The sequence below is a fragment of the Daucus carota genome, chromosome 3, assembly GCF_001625215.2.
Source record: "Daucus carota subsp. sativus chromosome 3, DH1 v3.0, whole genome shotgun sequence".
Lineage (NCBI taxonomy): Eukaryota > Viridiplantae > Streptophyta > Magnoliopsida > Apiales > Apiaceae > Daucus > Daucus carota.
Genome location: NC_030383.2, coordinates 5190894 through 5212767, shown reverse-complemented (window position 1 = coordinate 5212767; position 21874 = coordinate 5190894). Strand labels below are relative to the sequence as shown.

Sequence of the window (21874 nt, the reverse complement as noted above, 5' to 3'; positions counted from 1 at the left end):
TTTGTATCCGGATATTATGAGTCAGCGATAATAGTAAAAGTATTAAGAATTACAGATCAAGTGGATCTTTGATAATGGATGCTGCTTTGAATACATTTCGTTAAATTTTCGAATTTACACGTTCCAACTTTTATCATGGGATGGAGGTGTTCCTGCAGCTGCACCCGAACTATAGGGCTGGTGGTGTTGTGTTTGAGATGATTGATTGCTAACTGCATGTTCAAAAAATTGTTTTGACTGATCAATCACCCGATATATTACCGCAAGATATTCGTTTTTTTAAATCTAATTAGTCGTACCATATCTTATAAACTAGTTTAATAGGTTAAATAAATTTAATATTACTATATTATTTTAATATATCTGATTATATCCTGATTAATCATTTCAATTATCCAGTTAATCGCTAGACAAAGACTTTATTGATTAATACTCTTTCTGTCCCTCTCATTTCTTTACGGTTTTTTTACACTGCTCGACAGCATTTTAAGGCGCATATAAAACATAGTTGTATAACTTATTTTTAATTTTTTTTATATAAAAATATAAACATCAAACTTTTATTCGGAAGGAAAAAAAGTTCAAAATAGTTTATCAAACTACGTTTTATAAGAGCATTAGAATGCGTGCCGAGCCCCGCCCGTTAATGTAAACAAATGAGGGAGACGATGGGAGTACCGATTAATTCTAATAAGGATTATCCAATTAATCGACAGTGACTTTGCCGAATAATTTTGATTTCCACATTCTACAAACACTATTTAAACACAAATTAGTTAATAGTTATTGAATCTGCTCATATTTATTTATTACTACTATTATTTTTGATTAAGCTACTCATATTTCGAGTAACAAAAAACCGAGCCTCAACTCAAAACACGACGTCGTTGCACTCCATCCGTGGTCTACTAATATATCAACACTCTTAAACCCTGTGGTTTGTGGAAATAGCATAAACCAAAACCCTAGCAGCAGCCACTTCGCATTGCATCCAACATCCAGCACAATGGTACTACTTGTCTTGTCATCTTTAGTTTCAGTTTTCAAGATTCTTGTATGTAAATAACTAAATATAATGGATGTTTCAGACGGCAGGAGAAGAAGCAGTGAACCCAAAAGCATATCCATTGGCAGATGCACAGCTCACAATAACAATACTTGACCTTGTTCAACAAGCTGCTAATTACAAGCAGCTCAAAAAGGGTGCTAATGAAGGTACCCTAATCACAATAATACAGTAGAACCCAGATGATATATACCCTATAAATAAATAATCTCAATAACTTTGTATTTTTAATCTTGATGAATATCATTGAGCTTTTACTGTATTTGTATGCTTTTAGTGATTTTATGGCTTGAACATTTGGTTTTGATAAATAAACAACTTTTTTTTGGATTATTGCAGCAACTAAAACCCTGAACAGAGGAATTTCTGAGTTTGTGGTCATGGCAGCCGACACTGAGCCCCTTGAAATTCTTCTTCATCTTCCTCTCCTTGCCGAAGATAAGGTTTGACGGACATCGTTTAATATGTGAAAAGTTTCTATATTGTTTGTGTGAATGCGGTTGTGTAGCATTAATTGGAATTGGCATGATTTTTTTGTACCCTTTGGACGGATACTTGTTTCATGACACTACTTTCAAGTAGCTATCTTTTTCGTGTTGTATATGAAAACATGTGAGAGTGAAAATGAGTTGAGATTTATGTGGATTTTAATCTCTACTATGTTTTTGTAGTTTTTTTTGGAGGGATTCAAAATGTTTATTTTAACAGAAGTGTAATCTATTATTGTATGGAGGTTTGTACTCGCTATGTTTAGGACTTTGGAGGTCTCTGATCAAGGAAAAATAGATTCTTAGGTAGAATCATCCCATTCCTCTGGGAATTACTTCACCCTCTTTAGTGAATCTTTGCTAAACTCTGGAAGTCTGGCCCTGACCTCCTTTTCGTTTCAGTTAGTACACTCTCTATTTGAATTTTCATTTGAGTTCTGAAGATGACGAATTCATGAAATTAATCCCATTAATATTATCAGATCTGAAGATAAAAATAGGAAATGGTATAACCTCTCCTAAAACTTTCAAGCAAAAGAGAAATGGAAAAAGCCAATCCTGCATTTTATTTCATCATAATTTTCTTTCTTCCTCCTTGGGAATAAAGTAAATCAAAAGCAACTTATTTGAGTTTTTAGTTACATGGTTTTATCCAGCTGTGTAATTCCATCGAGTTGTTTAAGAGCCTGCTTATTCTAGCTTCCCTAACTTAAGCTGTAAATTTCACTTGGGATTGATGTGCATCATTTGTTTCAATCATATTACCTGCACAAGTGAACAAAAGTATAGAGCAAAATGATAGTATGTATATCCTGTGCTAGCATTTAAGTTATTGTTAAATTAACTGTAGTTTGATTGCTATGATGTGATTAAGCTTGACCCTCAATATTGTAGTGCATATACAGCAGTGTATTAATGCTGTTATTAAATCTTTGCAGAATGTGCCTTATGTATTTGTACCATCAAAGCAAGCACTTGGGCGAGCTTGTGGAGTCACAAGACCTGTAATTTCATGTTCTGTGACGAGCAACGAGGGAAGCCAACTTAAATCCCAAATACAACAACTTAAGGTATGTTGTGTCTTGCATGTTTTGTTTGTTGAAGCATTAGCATGAGTTTTGTATCATGATCTCTAATGCCAAATTTTCATCTGGCTGCAGGATGCCATCGAGAAGCTCCTAATCTAAGAAACTGGTTGGGAGAATATCCAATGTAAGGAAAGGCTTGATTTGCTGAAGTCATTCCATTGGTTTTAGTTGAGGAAATTTCACTTTTGCCAGTGACGGTTTTAGTTGTTTTCGCCTTTCTATTTTAATTTTTTTTGCTGGAATGATGCTCTGTTATTGTCTGGTACAAGGATCTATCACATGCTGATATAATTTATGCTTTCATGCTTTTGCCTCCGATCCTAATGATGAAGTTATTTCATGATGTTATTCTTGCTTACTCTGAACCATTCCAGTGGTAATGTCCCACCTCAAACTTGACATCAAGGTGCTATCAGCCGAGGCTGATGAAAAAATTAATCTAAAACAGGGCTGAATATATCAAGAAAAATGAAATGCACTTTGTATATCATAACTTGGTCTTATTACAAGCATAATATTGTTTACTTCATGGAGAATTCTAGACATTGTAGTTTGGACACAAACATATCTTACTCAACTTGTTTTCCTCTACCTTACAATTACACTGACGATTGAATCGAACAGAAAATCCCCTTTGGCCGGCAAATGCAAAGACTGATTGTATGTTCAAGGGTCAAATTGTTTGTTTTGGAAGTGTTAATAGTAATTTTCTTTTAGCCAAATATATGGAGTGCAAGCTGTAATTTATACGGCAAAATAATATGGAAGTACTTTCTTCTGAAAGTGCAAATTCCAGCATGTGAAGAAACAGATACAAATCGGAGAAGTTGCAACTTAATTAAGGTTGATTTGGGCTTTTAGATCCTCTGGAACAGGAGGTAAATCGATCCGGGCATCCTGGCGTCTTGACCGGCCATGACTTATATCTGGTTCGGAAATATACATGTCTCGTATTTGTTTTGAAAATGATCCAAATCTGGCAGAAAAATTAAACTCGGATACAATATGATACGGATATGAGCATTTTATATACCAGATAGTATCATATTAATTTTTATAATATGATTCATTATTCTATTCGATTTAAGCTCATATATAGATTTTATTTTTAATAAAATATTATATTTGTAAGTAAATAGTCACCATTTTATAAAATTTTAAATTCTTATTCAGCTCATATTAGGTAGATCATAAACTATCTGGTTAGAAAATCGAAAGTACGATACAGACTTATATTCGGATCTTAAATATTGGATCGATTTATATTCGAATAAAAAGATCGTGAACCAAGATGATATCCAGAATCACTCGGATCATTTTAGAGCCCTACTCTTAAGTCTGAAATGTATCACCATGATGATTGCTAGATTCTATAGACAAGATACTTTGTATGAAACAAAGATTATGCCTATGCGAGTGGATTTATTTTATTTGACAGTCCATAATTTTATATTGGCAAGAAGAACCGGATTGCTGGTATGCCATATAGAGATAAGAGAACCGTTAAAATAAAGGTCAATAAATCCCAAATGACACTTGCAGACACTTGTTTATTCTGCTCATCGAGTTCCCGGTAAAAGATAATCAACAATAGTATCTCGATAAAATAGTTAGCTGCTTCGATGCTATATTCAATTAACCTTACCTGCTGGCTGCTTCCTCATGCTGTAAAATAACTCTCTTTACGGGTACTGTGCTGTTCTTTAGTTCTTCTTCATGTGCAAGGATTTTATTACTGTCGATGTTACTGTTCTGAGTTATGTACTTTGATAGCATGTTAAGTGCCCGGTTCTTCCTAAAACCTCCAAACACTAGACAAATGCTTTTTAACTGAAGTCTACATTTGAGTTGGTTTAGATTTGTGCCGAATGAATACTTCCTATAGGATCCTCAGAATTAAAAAAAATAGCTGAACAAATCTTTGAACACCTGACCGCATATATACCAGGACTAAGAACTCTAGACAAAAAAGTAAATTAATTACAGTAAATTGAACTCTCAACTTTATTTTAGAAGTTCGGGCAATCCTTGATTCTCGTAAACAAACAGTTAAGTGCACTGGAAATCAAAAAGGAATAATGTGGTAGAATAAAGTTACTGATCTGCATGTAAATTGTTGATTAGCTGAAGATTAGGAAATATCAGCTTTACTCTAAAGAGCATAACTTTAGGTTTTTAACTTATTATCAACTGAAGAACATGCCTCATTACCTTTCTGATCATGGTGATTACAATTTTAAGTGTATACGTGTCTGAGAAGGCCATTCATTCTTCAGTGCGGTAGGGACAATCTTCATTTTTTATGTTGGTTTTAATGCTTCATGGAAAATGGTGGTCTTAATGCGTCATAGAAACTATTTGTGTGCCGACTGCATCATGCATGTGTCCTGCTATACATGGCTCTAAAAATGTGCGTCTCGCAAAGAACGGATGAGCTTGATCACACTATTAATTAAGAGCATCCAAGTGATCAGGACATAACAAAGGTATTGTCAAATCTCCACTCATAAGATTCCCTGTATATATTAGGGGCTCCTCCAGTAATGAAGGATTTGAAGAAAACAGAATAAAACCCCATGAAACTGACCTGCACTATAGTCATCAACAGTACCAGGTCTTAGGTTCATTGTCACCATGTTTTCAGTAAAGAAAGCATCAAGAGATCCAGTACACATTTAAAGGTATTAGCATCTGGTTTAGCTAATCATGGCTTTGAATAATGTTATGCTTGAAGAATATTATTTGGAATTGCAGTAGATGTCACATATACGAATAGAATACCGGACTTGAGGTAAAAACGTTAACTGTAGGTAGCTACCTAGGGTCGCCATATTCTCTTATGAAATTATATAAAAATAAAACATGTGAACTTGAGGAATATAGTGACAGACCTCCACAGACTCTTAACTGAAACACAACTGTCTATTTCCAGTATAATTGTCTCTTCGGTAATATTGAATTCATCTTGACTACTTAAAATGTGCTCAGATAAATCTGCTAAATATTCTGCCGTACACTGTAGAATAGTTTTCTGTATAGACAAGTTGGAGTCATGAAGATAAAGAGAGGTGAATGGTGGTTCTGGTGGGGCTGCAGAAGCACTTGCAATAAAAGGAAGACAGTGCAGTACTGCCTCATCACTGCCTCCAAAATCAATTTACACCATACAAGAGATGGAAGAGGAGCTAATGTTCAAAAAGTTTTGTCTGCCTTTCATTTCAAAAATTGACATGAAATTTTGCTCCCTTAAATCCAGAATAAAGAAAATATTAGTGAAAGAGAATATAAAAAAACGAACAAAATTGGAATACAACTTTCAGCGCATAGTGCAATAGGCCTGATCTCTACCGTCTGTCTCAAATAACCACTAGTGGAGTCACTGTATAAGTTACAAATAATTGCCTATATAAGGGCACACCTTCCAAGGTAAACAAGTATAAGTTTGGAGTTGGAGGAGAACTATATCATTGGCTTCTGACTCTGAGTATCTTCTTAGCTTTTCAAGGCTTCTCTTCAAATGGTTAGTATGTAGCTCAAGTTTACAGACTTCTGATGCAATATTTTTTGACTCTTACTCTTGGTTACCTCACTTGTCAATTTTATATGTTTCTTAGGAGGAAAAGATGAGCTTGACAGTTTACGACGCTGTTGATTACAAGGGTTTTCCTGCTGACAAGTCCAAAACTGGTGGTTGGGTGCCCGCTGCCCTTATTTTAGGTTCGTCTATTTGCTTCGCTGAGATGCTGATTTTCACAACTTCCCCAACTCACAAAATCTAAGGCCATACTGCTGATATTTTAGCATGCCATATCTACTCATTTCACATATCTTTTATTGTCTTCTATCTTAAATGGTTGTTATGCTGTTTCGCAAATTTTCAAGAACTTTACACTAAAGTAACATGCATAAGAAGGAATAGAGCTGACTGAATCTACTAATGGCCATAGCCACATGCAGAACTAGACAATGACATAGACAAAATCTTTGATCGTACCAAATGTGACAATTTGCTGAAAAATATGTTTCTTGACTACTGTATTCGTAACCAGTGCTCTTAGTGAAGAGATATTAAGGGGTCCCAGTCAAGACTCGGAATATTTGTTCATTTTCATGGCATTCATTCTTTGGTCAAGATTATCATGGATGATGATGTACTACATGAGCTATTAATTTGAACTGTGAAGATTCTGATTCGGACACCCATTTTCACTATGATTTTTAGCAGAATATTATTGTTCATGATGACAGAAGGGGAATGTCTTTCCCCTCCTGCTGACCTCTTTTTGATGCTTACTGTTTAAATAAGTTTTTTGATTTACTTGAAATATCTTACAGGAATTGAGATATGTGAGAGGCTCTCAACAATGGGCATAGCTGTAAACCTTGTGACATACCTAGGCGGGATTCTGCATATTCCAAGTGCTGCTTCAGCCAATATTGTTACAGATTTTATGGGCACATCTTTCCTCTTGTGTTTACTTGGAGGCTTTTTAGCAGACTCTTTCCTAGGCAGATACAAGACCATTGCAATCTTTGCTTCAATTCAAACTCTTGTGCGTCTTCTATTAACATCCCCAATTCTTGTATAACTATATCTCGCCACCACATACTATCTGAGTCTCATTATACCTTTTTCTTTAATGTTCAAGGGCACTGCAACATTAGCATTATCTACCAAACTGCCACAACTGCGTCCACCAGCATGCCACTCTATTGACATGAGCAATTGCAAACAGGCTAATGGGTCTCAAATGGGAATCCTCTACTTGGCTCTATACCTTGTTGCATTAGGGACTGGTGGCCTGAAGTCCAGTGTTTCGGGATTTGGAACTGATCAATTTGATGAAAAAGATGAGAAGGAGAAGGCACAGATGGCCTATTTCTTTAACAGATTTTTCTTCTTTGTTAGCATGGGAACTTTCATGGCAGTTACTGTGCTTGTTTACATACAAGATCAAGTGGACCGAAGCTTGGGATATGGAGTTTGTTCCGTGTCTATGCTAGTAGCAATACTAATATTCTTATCAGGGACTAGAAGATACAGGTACAAGAAAAGTGTGGGGAGCCCCATAGTTAGCATTTTGCAGGTAGTCGTAGCTGCTATAAAGAAGAAAAAAATGGAACTTCCATATGATATGTCTTTGTATGAGGATTCTCCAGAAGCTTTGAGGATTCATCACACGGATCAGTTCTGGTTAGTTCTATCTTCTGAAACACAAGCTTACACTGGAAAAAACAATAAAAGAACCAACACACGCGAAGATACAACAATCATAAAACTGGATATTGCTATTTCATTTGCGCCAAAAATATTTTGGGAGTAAATAGTTTATTAATTCAAAGCTTATGCTAAACATATAGGTTCTTGGATAAGGCAGCGATTGTCACAGAAAGAGACTTTGATCATGGTTCAGTTCCAAATCCCTGGAAGCTATGCTCAGTGACAAGAGTAGAGGAAGTGAAAATGATGGTAAGACTGTTGCCAATTTGGGCCACAACCATCATTTTCTGGACTGTATATGCTCAGATGATCACCTTTTCAGTTCAACAAGCGATGACCATGAATAGATTCGTAGGAAATTTCAAGATACCAGCAGGCTCTCTCACTGTCTTCTTCGTGGCTGCCATATTGATCACACTTGCAGTTTATGACCGCTTTGTCATGCCACTTTGGAAGAAGTGGAAAGGAAAACCAGGTACAGATCATTACACTCAGCATTATGCAAGAAGTGCCGAATATGACTTATAATTAACAAAGTGTAGCTTAACTATGAACACAGGCTTTACCAACTTACAAAGGATTGCCATAGGCCTTATTCTGTCAGTTATTGGAATGGGAGTCGCATCACTAGTCGAGATGAAAAGGTTATCAGTTGCAAAACACAAAGGAAGCACAACCGCGACTCTACCAATAAGCGTCTTTTGGCTGATCCCACAATTTTTCTTAATAGGGGCCGGTGAGGCCTTCATATACACCGGCCAGCTTGATTTCTTCATAACTCAGTCACCGAAAGGGATGAAAACAATGAGCACTGGCCTCTTTCTCACTACACTGTCACTTGGTTTTTTCCTCAGTAGTTTCCTAGTCTCTGTTGTCAAGAAATTCACTGGGAACCACGGAAACGGATGGCTGGCAGACAATATAAACCTCGGAAGGCTCGATTTATTCTACGGCCTAGTGGCCATGCTTAGCCTTATAAACTTTGTCCTGAATCTTGTTTGTGCAAAGTGGTTCAAGGCACATAAAACTGCTAAACCTGCTGCATTGGAAGAATTGAAGATTAACGAAAAATGTTAGCAACTTGTTAGGATGCTTCATTTCAAGATTGTATGTTATTTTTGTTGCTTGTTTACGCGGAAACAGGACTGGATCATGTACAATCTATCTGTTCTGTTTTTCTGTGATATAGTGAAAGGGTTGTCATATTCATTTGCCAGAGTTGCTTTTAAGAACGAACATGACTTATGACTTAATTTAACTTAACTTACCGTGATAATAAGTTGGGAGTTTAAAATATTCTGTTCGGTTAATTTTGACTTATTACTGAGTTATGAGTTTTAAAAATATAATAATAAAAATAAAAATAATTTATGGATAATTTATATCTTATGGATAAATATTATTAAAAAAACTAGTTTAGTAAAAAATTACATTAAACCAACTTCTGGTTTTAAGTCAGTTTATGATTTAAACTTATTTCTGACTTTAGGTCGATTTCTGACTTATTATACAAACATATAATTTTTCAGTTTTATTGAAATCCATATAAACAACCTCCCTCATTCACAATTACAATTTTTAAACTCACTGAAACGGCCGAAGAAGACATATTAATCCAATATCACAATACATTCGAAAATTTATTAATATATAAAACCTGCATAAAGCTAAACAAAATATAAAATAATATTAATTAAAAGTATTAAGTGAGTAAACGGTAAAATTCACAAGCAAGATATAAGGAAGTATGATGAGTATATTAAAATATTCATCTAAACTCTTCTCATCATATTTCCACTAGAATTCGAAATCACTGGACTTAAAATCCTCAAGCCGATATAGAATAGAACTTAATTATACCATACCTCGTTACCTCTGATAAAATAAATCAGACTTGGACTCACACTAGGATTAAAGGAATTCGGTCGGCAAACCAGCCTATATATACTCTTTCAAGGCATCGCCATAAATCATAATCTGAGCCTCGGAGAGTTTGTTATTGTGTGAAAAAATTTGTTAAAGAAGCTAGCAAAACAAAATATGCAGCCAAGTAAGAAAAAGATATTGAAGGCCAAAACCATGAAAAACATTGTTAGAAAGATAGCTGCCATAATCGAACGTGAAGATCGCGAGGAAGAGCTGGAGGTTTGCCAGAAAGAAGACGATTATTGGCGTGAAGCAGGGGAAGGAATCATGTCTCGTGCTGCAAAAAAGCGCGAGGAGAAAAGCAAGAAACTAGAAGCAGCTGCAGCCCGAAAAGCCGAGAATCGACTTCTTGCTAAGCTGGAGGTGGAAAAACTAACAGCAACACGACATACGGAGAAACTTAAGAAACAAGAAGAAGAAGCAGCGCGAAAGGCCGAATTTCTTGCGGAACTGGAGAAGGAAAGACTCGAAAGCACAGTTGAATGGGATTGGTAGAATATGCTCAACAAAAACTCTGTTTCTTTCTAGTTATGTATTAGGCTTCTCGAAACTATTTCCTTTGTAATTTGTTTATCAAATATTTCAGATAATTAATGAAATAAATTCTCATATGGATTGTGTAGTTAGCTGCTTGTCCTTTCTATTATAATATTATCAGAGGTTGATCTTAGTACAGCAGGAAGATGAGTTTATAGCCGGTCATCAAAATCTTGAAAAAATATTAATGAAAAAGTTAACAAACAGATAATGTGTTTGCTACAATTTTTTTATAATCTTCGTTCTTGTTTTTTTTTTTTTTTTGTAATCCTAAGGCTCGGATATCATCTGCTGATAAAGATTCCATTAAGTTTTTAATTAATTGTTTTTCAAGATTTAACATAGTGATATATAAAATTATTTTTGTGGCTAAAATGAGTTCCGAGAGATCAAATACTTGATAGTTTTGATGAGAACAGTGGACACTTTGATATAAAATCATGTTTCTTATCCTAGCAATTTCTTCTTGTCCTTGAACATTGCTTCTCGGTGATCTCTATCACCCTTGATTTCATATTCCTCTGCCTCATTCATGTCAATATCTGTTATTATGGTGGTGTTTGGCACCACATAAATAAGTCGATTTCTGAGTTTATAAGTTATAAGCACTTATTTGTACCGTTTGTGTAAAAAATCAGGAAGCACTTAAAAGAAGTTAGGATTACTAGTTTTTGTTTCAGGACTTTTGCTTATTTCCCAAACAGTTTAATCACTTATAAGTTTTAACTTGCTTCTGACTTTTACTCCACTTTTTTATTTTAAGCAATAAGTACTTATTTTAAGCTCAGCCAAACGGGTCCTATATAAGGCGCCAGTTTGATATTCTTCTGAATTTGTTCGTCCTTGCGTATCTCCTTGGCCACTATCTGCTTCGTCTCAATCTTTCTCTTCTTTAATCTCTGTATGGTTAAATCCTCAAGCACAGGCTCCTCGGCCTCCGGCCTCTGTAGTGAATGCCCTTTTAACTTTTGTTTGCCCAATTCTCCCTCGAAGATCGCCATTAAACTACTTGGAACTGTGATCAAAGTATTTTCTTTACAGAGGATGCAAAGTAATTCTGTTTATTTGATTTAGAAGCCGTTTGATGGGGCTTAAATACATCTATTTTGAAAAACCTAATTACTAGAAATTTATGTTACAAAACTAATAAAAACATATTAATTATTCAAAATTAATATATATTTGTAAGTCTATTAATATATATAATATCTAGATAAAATTAAGCAAAAGTACTATATAATATTAAATTATAAATATGATTGAATAAATACTAGAATTCACAATCAAGTATATTAAGTATCCTGAGTATATTAAAATATTCTAAACTTTTTTTTATCGTAATTTCCATCCGAATTTGAATTTACTAGACTCAAATCCTAAAGTCTATATGAAATAGAATTTAACTTTATCATATATTTTGATAAAATAAATTAGACTTGGACTTGCGTTAGGATTAACTTTATCATAAATTTTGATAAAATAAATTAGACTTGGATTCGCGTTAGGATTGTAAGAATATCCTAAATTTATCATATATAAATTAGATTTGGATTTGCGTTAGGATTGTAAAAATATCCTAAATTTATCATATATTTTGATAAAATAAATTAGACTTGGACTCGGGTCAGGACTACAGAAATTCGATCGGAGAACCCTATATACACTCTTTCATAAAATAAATCAGAATTGGACTAGGCTTAGGATTACAAAGATTTGGCCGGAGAACCTTATATATACACTCTTTATGTCATAGCCATACACATAATCTGAGCCTCGGAGAGTTTGTTATTGTGTGAAATCAATTGTTAAAGAAGCTAGCAAAACAAAATATGCAGCCAAGTAAGAAAAAGGTATTGAAGGCCAAAACCATGAAAAACATTGTTAGAAAGATAGCTGCCATAATCGAACGTGAAGATCGCGAGGAAGGGCTGGAGGCTTGCCAGAAAGAAGACGATTATTGGCGTGAAGCAGGAGAAGGAATTATGTCTCGTGCTGCAAAAAAGCGCGAGGAGAAAAGCAAAAAACTAGAAGTAGCTGCAGCTCGGAGAGCCGAGAATCGACTTCTTGCTAAGCTGGAGGTGGAAAAACTAACAGCAACACGACATACGGAGAAACTTAAGAAACAAGAAGAAGCTGCGGCTCGAAAAGCCGAGTTTCTTGCTGAACTGGAGAAGGAAAGACTGGAAAGCACAGAGGAATGGGATTGGTAGAATATGCTCAACAAAAACTCTTCATTGCTTTCTAGTTAGATTTTAGGATTTTCGAAACTTTTCCTTTGTAGTTTGTTTATAAAATATTTCAGATAACTTGACTCATGGGTCATGGTTGATAAAATCAATTCTCACATGGATTCCATTAAGTTTTCTATTAATTAATTTCAAGATTTAAAATAGTGAGATATGAAATAAATTTGGTGGCTATAATGAGTTCGGGGAGATCATATAGTCATAAGTCACTTGATAGTTTTGACGATAGTGGTGGATACTGTGATATAAAATCATGTTTCTTATCCCAGCAATTTCTTCTTGTCCTTGGACATTGCTTCTCGGTGATCTCTATCCCTCTTGATCCTTGCAGTCTCACGGACCCTCCATGTTTCATATTCCTCTGCCTCATTCATGTCAAAATCTGCTATTATATCAGGCCCCAATTTGATATTCTTCTGAATTTGTTCTCTTCTTTAATCTCTCTTTGTTAAATCCTCAAGCACACGATCTTCAGCCTCCATTCCAGCCTCTGTATTCGACACACTAACAGCTTTTGGAAACGCTTTTAACTTTTGTTTGCCCAATTGTCCCTCGAAGATCGCCATTAAACTACTTGGAACTGTGATCAAAGTATTTGTTTACCGGAGAAGCCGTTTGATAGGGGCTGAAATACATTTATTTTGAAAAACCTAATTACTAGAAATTTATGTTGACAAAACTAACAAAAACATATTAATAATTCAAATTTAAAATATATTTGTAAGTCTATTAATATATATAAAATCTAAATAAAATTAAGCAAAAGTATTAAATAATATTAAATTATAAATATTAAGTGAATAAATAATAGAATTCACAATTTATTAAGTATCGTGAGTATATTAAAATATTCTAAATTCTTTTTATCATAATTTTCACTAGAATTCGAATTCACTGGACTCAAATCCTAAAGTCCATATAAAATAAGATTTAACTTTATCATATATTTTGATAAAATAAATTAAACTTGAACTTGTGTTAGGATTGTGTTAGGATTACAAGAATTTATACACTATTTCAATAATATAAATCAGAATTGGATTTGCCTTAGGATTACAAGGATTTGGCCCACCCTATATATATACTCTTTCATGGCATAGCCATAAAACATAATCTGAGCCTCGGAGAGTTTGTTATTGTGTGAGAAAATTTGTTAAACAAGCTAGCAAAACAGAAAATGCAGCCAACTAAGAAAAAGATAGTGAAGGCCAAAACCATGGCAAACGTTGTTAGAAAGATAGCTGCCACAATCGAACGTGAAAAGCGCAAGGAAGGGCTTGAGGCTTGCCAGAAAGAAGACGATTATTGGCGTGAAGCAGGAGAAGGAATTAAGTCTCGTGCTGCAAAAAAACGTGAGGAGAAAACCAAGAAACAAGAAGCAGCTGCAGCCCGAAAAGCCGAGAATCAACTTCTTGCTAAGCTGGAGGAGGAAAGACTAGCTGCAAGACGAAATACAGAGAAAGCTAAGAAACAAGAAGAAGCTGCGGCTCGAAAAGCCGAGTTTCTTGCTGAACTGGAGAAGGAGAGACTGGAAAGCACAGTTGAATGGGATTGGTAGAATATGCTGAACAAAAACTCTCCATTGCTTTCTAGTTAGATTTTAGGCTTTTCGAAACTATTTCCTTTGTAATTTGTTTATGAAATATTTCAGTTAACTTGACTCATGTTTAATAAAAAATAAATTCTCATATTGGATTGTGTAGTTAGTTGCGTGTCCTTTTAACGTTATTATAATGTCATCAGAGGTTGATCTTAGTACAGCAGTCACATGAGTTTATAGCAGGTATGGCAGGGTACAATGCAACAGCAATCACAAAGTTCCGAAAACTAAAAGATTCTAGATCTGCAGCTGGACCACCTAAATTTAAAAACACAACAGATCTGGGGTAATTTTAAAACACTTGGGCTAGATGAAAGATGGAACACATTAAAGATTCATCTTAACATTGTTTGATGAAAGATGGAAGATGACACATATAAGCTAGCTATATATAAGCCTGAAAGTCTTTCTTGCTACATAATTAGACCAATTGGCCCTGTGATTCTACAGATTAATATCAGATAACATCACAGTAACATAGCATACTAAACATGTTGAAGACATAACGGAACTCTTATAAATTACATACTTAAAAAACAAATTAAATTCTAATTAGAAACATAACTGCAGACTTGGGAACTCACAGAAGAACCAATTTTCTCAAAAATCAGTCTTCCGCCTCGTTCTTCTTCTGCCCAACTTCTTCCGATTTCTCTTCCAACAACTTTCCACCTTCTTCATCAGCCTCCCGTGCCTTCTTCTGAGCTTCATTTTCCTTCATTGCTTGCAATTTCAGGTGATTGTAATATGCAACACCCAAGAAAGCCACCCCATATCCGACCAAATTAATCGGAGTCACTTGATCCTTAATCACCGACCACGAAAAAGCAATCAACAACCAATCCTTAACTACCCCACCAACATTCATAGTCAATGCAGAAGTCTTCCCAACAAGCAAAAACACAGCAAGATTCAAAGCAAATGCACAAATAGAATTAGTCCCAAAAATCCAATAATCAAAATGGAAACTCGAAGTCTCCCTCAACACTGGGAACTCAACAATCAACCAAGGCACTGACAGAAACACAAAACAACATGGTGAAACATAATAAAGCGAAGTAATGGGGTTCAATTTAATCCCTTTAGCAGCCAACAGAATCTGAATCATAACCAACCTAGTAGCCTCAACAACAACAGCCCCCAATTGCAAAACCACCCCAAAAGTATCAAACTTTGCTTCCCCATACGCCGCAATCGCAACCCCAAAGGAAATACTAACCATGTTAAACATAGTATTAGATCTAAAAGTTTCCTTTTTCATCATAACACCAATTGAATAAACAGCGACAGGCATTAAAGCTTTCAACATTTGGATAAACGACACCGACAAATATATATAAGCAGAATTCGAAAGCCAAAGACTAAGAGAGTAAAGCAAACCAATAGGCACAACAGATCTTAAGTAAAGATCTCTAGACATAGTCACTGGCTCAACCAATTTGAACACTTTAATAATCAAATAAGCAAGAATTGAGCAAAAGCCCATGTGAATCATAGTTAGAGAAATGGGGTGAGGCCAATTGTAGAGCTTTCGATCCAGGATGTATTTGTTGTAAACAATCACAGAGAAGCTGAGAAAGATCCATATAGACACATATGTGTATGACAAAATGATGCTCTTCAACACACTCTTGCTCAGAGCTCCTCCCTTGCCCATTGTGAAAAAAGATTGAATCTTTGTGAGAAAGATTCAAAATCTTGGTGACCCAGAAGAGAGAGAGATTGATTTGGTGAGTTGCTGGGTGGGTTTGGGAGAATTGCCAAGATTGGGATTTTAGGGTTTATATAAATGTGAGTACTAAACAGAGGAGATCTAGGCAGGGTGAGAGTGAAGAGGGGAACTGGGCACGTAATTTCTGGGGAAAACAGCCCATATATCAGTTTGGGAAGCTTTTGGCCCAACTTGTGAAGTGTGTGATTAAAAGAAAATTTGTGATTTTTTAGTAAATATATGCAAATTGTATTGCTTGATTTGGGAATTGTTTCAAAATTCATTGATTTATTAAAAAAAATTGACTAATTTTTTAAAAATATTTATCAATTTATGGATTACATTCTGATTTAACTGAAAATCTGTAATATATCAGAAAAGTTTTTAATAAATTATAAATTAATTAATTAGTTTCAATTTCCAATTTCTTGGTACGAAGAAGTAATCGTGCCGACGCTGATTAGAAAATTCTCCCCACCTGCTCCTTTCCATTTTGAGGAGTATTTGAGTATCAGATATTCAGATCTGGTATATACTTATCCTGCATTCCTGCTCTATTAATGTCCTTTCACAAATAATAATAAAATAGGAGTAATACAGTTTTAAACTGACACGGAACCCGGTCCGGAAATAAGGAGGATTATTGTGATTGATCTCCTAAAATTAACAAGTACTGCAAATATATTACAAATGTAGTTTTAGTCAAAATTAATATAAATTTAATTTTTTATAAAAGCACAATACTTGGTTTTCAATATGGAAAAAATCTACAAAATTTGATACTCCCTCCGTTTCAATTTACATGTCCATTTTTGAAAAAAAAATTGTTTTAAATTAGTTGTCCACTTCAACTTTCAATGCAAAATCATATTTTCAAAGTCAATTCAACTCAACATATCTCTTAATTTATATTTTCTAGATCAATCTAATACCACATACTAAGGTTATTTAATGCAATTAATTTATAAACAACCATTTTTTTTAAACTGTGTGATTTTTGTTAAGTGGACATGTAATTTGAAACGGAAGGAGGACTTTGTAATCTCAATTTATCCAGATATTTCATCAATATTCATCATTTAAATAAAAGGAGAAAAGTAGTATAAATATATACAGTGTTTTTTACAAGCGAAACGAAATCGCACAACAAGGGTCAATGGGAGGTAGTTAGAATAATTGGGATGGGGACAAGTATTTTATGTTAAATTTTCAAGGGGTAGATGAAATGTCAGATCTACGAAATGTTGTTGCTTTCAAAATAGTCCGGTTCTTTGTGTTTGTTGCATTATTTAACTCTCTTTTGATAGTGACACTGAGATCTGATAATATGAATGACAATTTCTCATTTCATTGTCTTTTGCCATTTAAACATGAGAGGATGCTAAGTGCTGACAACCACGACCATAATTACTTAACTGTCCATAGATTAGAACAGAATGCACCAAAATCTATCCATTAAAAATGAATTAAACTAATTCACTTTGATACTATTCTCTCCGTTTCGAACCGTTTTCAACTAGAGATCGTTTGATTTTTCGATACATAATTCTAAACTTTTTGACTATATAAGTAAAATTATTATTTTCAAAATTTTCTTTTTCAAAACTAAAAAGTCAATCATATATTTTTATTAAAATATAAAAAACAATAAATTTAACACTAGAATAAGAAAACTTAAAAACTACGTGTAAAAAATTCAAACGGAACGGTCTCAAGACAAAGGAAGTAATACACATTGCTGTCTGCTATACTGTTTTATAGAGAAAGCAGTAAAGCTTATTGTCCTATTTTATGGAAGCTCTGAGTTTGAAGTTGGAAATTTCACGTGAGGGTCCGGACTCCGTCACTCCGGTGGCCATAAGCGTAAAGACTTGGGGACTTTCAGCTGTCCCTACCGAACAAACCCACGTGTAAGTTCTGGATCTGGGATGTCATCGTACATGTTTTAAATCAAACAGTTGTGGTCACAACTTTCTACATACTCCCTCCGTCTCAATTTATAGGTCCATTTTGGAATAAACACACATATTAAGAAAAAAGTTGGTCAGATGGAATCTTATCTCATGTATCATTAATTAGTGCATTGATAAGTGAGAATATTGTTGAGTTTCAAAAAAATCACAATAAATATAGAGATTTAGTGCATTGAGAAATGAAAATAATGTTGAGTTTCAAAAAAATCACAATTAATATGTAGATAAATTTGTATTGAAAGAAGAGAGGGACAAGTATTTTGGGACAATTTTTTTTCCCAAACTGGACCTATAAATTGAGACGGAGGGAGTACAAAAATAATAAATGTAAATATCGGGGATTTAATAGTTTCATTAGATATTAACTTGTATGTTGTATTTTTCTGGTGAAAGTATGATACTGGTCAGAAGGGTTCACCTCAATGTGCTTAGTTTTAGTATGCAGAACAGGATTGAAGACATGCATGCAAGGATCATAATACTTCTTCCGTTCACATTTTTAAGTCTTTTGATTGCATAGTTAAAATTATTATTTTTTAAAAAAATTGAATTATTTTTGTTAGCAAGTCTTTCCGTACTGTGACCAATTTCCAGATTTCCAGTCATTTACATAATTTGCTGCTCCCGTATCAACTATCCAACAATAGATGTTTATGGTAGCTAATGAGAGTTAGAGGAATACCGGTTAATAGTCTTCTGGTTGCCGGTTTATTTCTCCATCATATTAACATCCGAGTCATTTGAGCTACCACTTGTTCCATAGATCCACAATGCCATCAGAGTCTGCTGCTGAACTTCTAAAAAAGCAGACAGCTTCCCCACTCTTCATAGTTTGCTTGTGCAAATCATTCCCAAACAAATTGACCTTCTTGGGTCCACCATACCACCCGAAACCCTGTCTTCTTGTTGCATCAGCTGCTAGATCGCTGAAAATGAAAAACATGAAGTTTGTAATAGCACTCTATTAATATGTCATCAAAATTTACAATGTGCACACTAAATGTTTCTATTTCCTTTGAAAAAAATTTGTTATATGGCTGAACATGTCCAATTCCATTTTCAAAGCATCTCTATCAAAACTAAAATTTCCGTAAAATTGAGGCTTTTTCAAACTCCCTGAGTATTTCGCAAACCACACCTCATGGCCATCAATTACAAAACTCAAGACATTACTCAGTTTCAACAGACACAACTCCTTATCAAGTCAAACTCATGTCAGTTATGATCTCTCATTGGACAAAAAGAGGCCATTAACATGTGGTAAATCGTATTGAACCTTGACCACTATCTTGTTATAGCCATGGACATTGATCTTTGCCAGGTCTATCAGTTCCTGGATACTATGAATACCAGGCTTTCCTTGTTGTGCAAATATAACTTAAGCAGATACTGTCTAAAGGAGATGTTACATATGCAAGGTTCCTCGAAATTTAGTTTCGTCATTACTACTTACTAGGTATACTTGTTCATATAAATCTCAACAAAAAAATCAATATACACAAAATGGTGAAATCAAGCTTTAATAATGAGGCAACTGAACAGTAGAACTTCAGTTGAAGATGGCAACTAGAAACAACAAAGACATGTAACCCTATGCCATAATTTAGCTATAATGCAATAAAAAAGCAAGATAGAGATGTAAGCTTATATGCTAAGATCCCTGCAATATGACCTTTACTGAACTAGTGAAGATGAAAAATAAAGGTAAGAGTTCTAATCTAATTACAGCCGAGTCCTTTGACTACTGATTTCATCAATAACAAACTTCTGAGACAGCTCAGGAACTTGAGGGTGAGCGCTTGCATTTCTAGAAACATAATTTCGTCATTAGATTAATTCTTTAAGGGTGCTGTCATATTTATGTGAGTGGGTCCTCTTATCGTGCCCAAGAATATAGGTCATATATCCACTCTACTACTAGAATCTCATAATGCTGATTATGCAACCACACAACTCCTCTCTGTTCACAAAGAATAAAACCTTTAAATGCTCATATTACCTCAACTTCATGCTTCATTCACTGAAAAGTATCCACACAAGGGAAAACAAGTATTTTTAGAGAAAATACACGCTGATACCTTACAGCTCTGGTCCTATGTTGGTTCATATTATACCCTGGATTTTAGACTCATTTCACCAAAGAATTCTCATCTTTGATGTGACAGGCACAATAATGTCATATGTTAGATTAACTAGTACTATGTTGGACTCAGTAGATATAGAGAGGATAAGTAGGAAAGTCAAGAATTTGTGTAGAGGGGCAAGTAATTGTAATATTTATAAAAAATAAAATCACCTCTTTATATTTCTAAGCATCCAATTTTGCGACGATGTCAATAGCCATCACCATCATTTCCGAAAAGAGCTACTCAAGAGTATGCATGACATTAAACAAAGAACTAAGCATTCTGCAAATTTCTTGAGCTTGTGGATGCGAAAGATCACCTGCTACAAATTCCTCAACCATTCCATCTACCTCCAAAACACTGCATCCAGGAGTTTTCTTTATTCTGGACTCCGAGATCAACTTCCGCACCCCTTTTGCCTCATTTTCCCAGCCAGCTTCCTTATAAATATTATAAGACAACACATGAGTCCCAGAATCAGATACTCTCATGTTAGCAAGCCTTTTCCATACTTCATCCCCAATTTCCACATTGCCATATATTCTACATGCATTGAGTAAAGCTCCCCAAACATTGGCATCTCCTTCTCCAATCCCACCCATCCTATTGTCTATGAAGGTCTTAGCCTCTTCTAACCTACCAGCTCTTGCCAAAAGATCAACCATACAGGCATGATGCTCATACTTAGGTTCAACCCCGTACAAAGAATTCATCTGTTCAAACAACTCAAGTCCCTTGTTAACCAAGCGAGCATGTGTACAAGCTGTGAACACAGCAACAAAAGTTGTGTCGTTGGGCTGGACTTCAGCCTTAACCATTTTATTAAATAGTTCCAGTGACATTATTGCCTCCCCATTTATTGCAACTCCAGAAATTATAGCATTCCATGAGGCAGAATCCTTCGCAGCAATACTTTCAAAAACTGATAAAGCTAATTCTAGATAACCACACTTCGAGTACATATCGACCAAAGCAGTAGCTAAGATGGGGTTAGAGTCAAGCTTGTTCTGCTTAGCAAAGGAATGAATCCACATTCCTTGTGCCAATGCACCAAGATTAGCACATGCTGTTGTAACACTCACAAGAACTGATTCATTCGGCCTTACACCCTCTCTCTGCATCAATGAATACAAGGAAATCACTTCCTTATACTCACTGACCCTCGAGTACGCTGCCATCATCGTACTCCACGCAATCACATTTCTCTCTGGCATCTCATCAAACAAAGCTCTCGCATTCTCAACATCTCCCATCTTACCATACCCATCAATCATCACAGTCCATAAAACCACATCTCTCCTTGGCATTCCATCAAACAACACCCGAGCTAACCGCAAGTCAAGATCACTCGAATAAAACTCAATAAGCGCACTTCCAACAAAAGGATCACCACAAAACCCCAAAACTACAACATGGGCATGCACCAAGAACCCAATTTTCCTACAATCTAGCATTGAACACGCCTTGATCAAAGGTGTAAAAGTATAATTATTCGCTAAAAACCCACAATTCAACATTTCTTTATAACATAGAATTGCGGGTACAGGTCTATTTCTTTCTACATTTCCTCTGATCATTGTATTAAACATGAACGTATTGCGAAGAATGAGGTTTCGAAAAATGGCATTGGCATAAGTAAAGAATGTATCATCCTTAGAGGTTGCGGCGACAGAGAGAATGGGGCCGATGGCAAAAGGGGTTTCGTGTAAGATTGATTTGAGGAGGTAAGCATGGATTTGTTTGAGTTGGTTTAAGGTTTTGCAGGTTTTGGACAAGGAAGCGATACTTGTGTTTCTGTAGGTTGTAACGGTTTTTTGAAACATTTGAAAGTGTTGTTAAAAATGGCGGGGCATTGTACATATGACAAGGGGTTTGTTACCATGTATTTTTTT

At 35.1% G+C, this 21874-nt stretch overlaps 7 protein-coding genes across 10 annotated transcripts; 5 read left to right on the top strand and 2 right to left on the bottom strand.

The window, feature by feature from the left end:
* Positions 1 to 876: 876 nt before the first annotated feature.
* LOC108214876 (uncharacterized) lies at positions 877 to 2990 on the top strand. Its single transcript, XM_017387115.2, has 5 exons — positions 877 to 1009; positions 1089 to 1215; positions 1406 to 1509; positions 2493 to 2624; positions 2715 to 2990. The coding sequence occupies exons 1-5, from the start codon at positions 1007 to 1009 to the stop codon at positions 2739 to 2741; spliced, it is 393 nt and encodes a 130-aa protein (XP_017242604.1). The 5' UTR covers positions 877 to 1006; the 3' UTR covers positions 2742 to 2990.
* A 3036-nt stretch (positions 2991 to 6026) lies between these two features.
* LOC108210967 (protein NRT1/ PTR FAMILY 6.2) lies at positions 6027 to 9079 on the top strand. The gene is made up of 6 exons (XM_017382432.2): positions 6027 to 6162; positions 6257 to 6359; positions 6978 to 7195; positions 7292 to 7836; positions 8004 to 8338; positions 8423 to 9079. Exons 1-6 carry the CDS (start codon positions 6160 to 6162, stop codon positions 8938 to 8940), a joined length of 1722 nt encoding a protein of 573 aa, XP_017237921.1. The 5' UTR covers positions 6027 to 6159; the 3' UTR covers positions 8941 to 9079.
* An 824-nt stretch (positions 9080 to 9903) lies between these two features.
* LOC108212105 (uncharacterized) lies at positions 9904 to 10284 on the top strand. Its single transcript, XM_017383837.1, has one exon. The coding sequence runs from the start codon at positions 9904 to 9906 to the stop codon at positions 10282 to 10284; it is 381 nt and encodes a 126-aa protein (XP_017239326.1).
* Positions 10285 to 12194: 1910 nt separating this feature from the next.
* LOC108212104 (uncharacterized) lies at positions 12195 to 12536 on the top strand. Its single transcript, XM_017383836.1, has one exon. The coding sequence runs from the start codon at positions 12195 to 12197 to the stop codon at positions 12534 to 12536; it is 342 nt and encodes a 113-aa protein (XP_017239325.1).
* A 1213-nt stretch (positions 12537 to 13749) lies between these two features.
* Positions 13750 to 14130, top strand: LOC108212103 (uncharacterized). Its single transcript, XM_017383835.1, has one exon. It carries the CDS (start codon positions 13750 to 13752, stop codon positions 14128 to 14130), a length of 381 nt encoding a protein of 126 aa, XP_017239324.1.
* A 410-nt stretch (positions 14131 to 14540) lies between these two features.
* LOC108210426 (probable sugar phosphate/phosphate translocator At5g25400) lies at positions 14541 to 16087 on the bottom strand. The gene has a single exon (XM_017381704.2). It carries the CDS (start codon positions 15827 to 15829, stop codon positions 14780 to 14782), a length of 1050 nt encoding a protein of 349 aa, XP_017237193.1. The 5' UTR covers positions 15830 to 16087; the 3' UTR covers positions 14541 to 14779.
* A 1461-nt stretch (positions 16088 to 17548) lies between these two features.
* On the bottom strand, positions 17549 to 21843 carry LOC108211954 (pentatricopeptide repeat-containing protein At5g06540). Of its 4 annotated transcripts, none has more exons than XM_017383678.2 (3): positions 20153 to 21842; positions 18539 to 18782; positions 17549 to 17806 (listed from the first exon to the last, which is right to left on the bottom strand). In XM_017383678.2, exon 1 carries the CDS (start codon positions 21803 to 21805, stop codon positions 20222 to 20224), a length of 1584 nt encoding a protein of 527 aa, XP_017239167.1. In that variant the 5' UTR covers positions 21806 to 21842; the 3' UTR covers positions 17549 to 17806; positions 18539 to 18782; positions 20153 to 20221. The 4 variants fall into 4 exon arrangements, with proteins under 4 accessions (XP_017239167.1, XP_017239168.1, XP_063945807.1 ...); XM_017383679.2 differs by having other exon boundaries at positions 17549 to 17774; XM_064089737.1 differs by having other exon boundaries at positions 17549 to 18782; positions 20302 to 21843.
* Positions 21844 to 21874: the final 31 nt, after the last annotated feature.

Bases quoted from the DNA above. Each gene is read 5' to 3' on its own strand.
- LOC108214876 (XM_017387115.2), top strand. The intron at 1,510-2,492 runs GTTTGACGGACA...AAATCTTTGCAG, and splicing joins CTCTCCTTGCCGAAGATAAG to AATGTGCCTTATGTATTTGT. The intron at 2,625-2,714 runs GTATGTTGTGTC...ATCTGGCTGCAG, and splicing joins CCCAAATACAACAACTTAAG to GATGCCATCGAGAAGCTCCT.
- LOC108210967 (XM_017382432.2), top strand. The intron at 7,837-8,003 runs GTTAGTTCTATC...CTAAACATATAG, and splicing joins CATCACACGGATCAGTTCTG to GTTCTTGGATAAGGCAGCGA. The intron at 8,339-8,422 runs GTACAGATCATT...CTATGAACACAG, and splicing joins GAAGTGGAAAGGAAAACCAG to GCTTTACCAACTTACAAAGG.
- LOC108212105 (XM_017383837.1), top strand. From the start codon at position 9,904: ATGCAGCCAAGTAAGAAAAAGATATTGAAGGCCAAAACCATGAAAAAC.
- LOC108212104 (XM_017383836.1), top strand. From the start codon at position 12,195: ATGAAAAACATTGTTAGAAAGATAGCTGCCATAATCGAACGTGAAGAT.
- LOC108212103 (XM_017383835.1), top strand. From the start codon at position 13,750: ATGCAGCCAACTAAGAAAAAGATAGTGAAGGCCAAAACCATGGCAAAC.
- LOC108210426 (XM_017381704.2), bottom strand. From the start codon at position 15,829: ATGGGCAAGGGAGGAGCTCTGAGCAAGAGTGTGTTGAAGAGCATCATT.
- LOC108211954 (XM_064089736.1), bottom strand. From the start codon at position 21,805: ATGTTTCAAAAAACCGTTACAACCTACAGAAACACAAGTATCGCTTCC.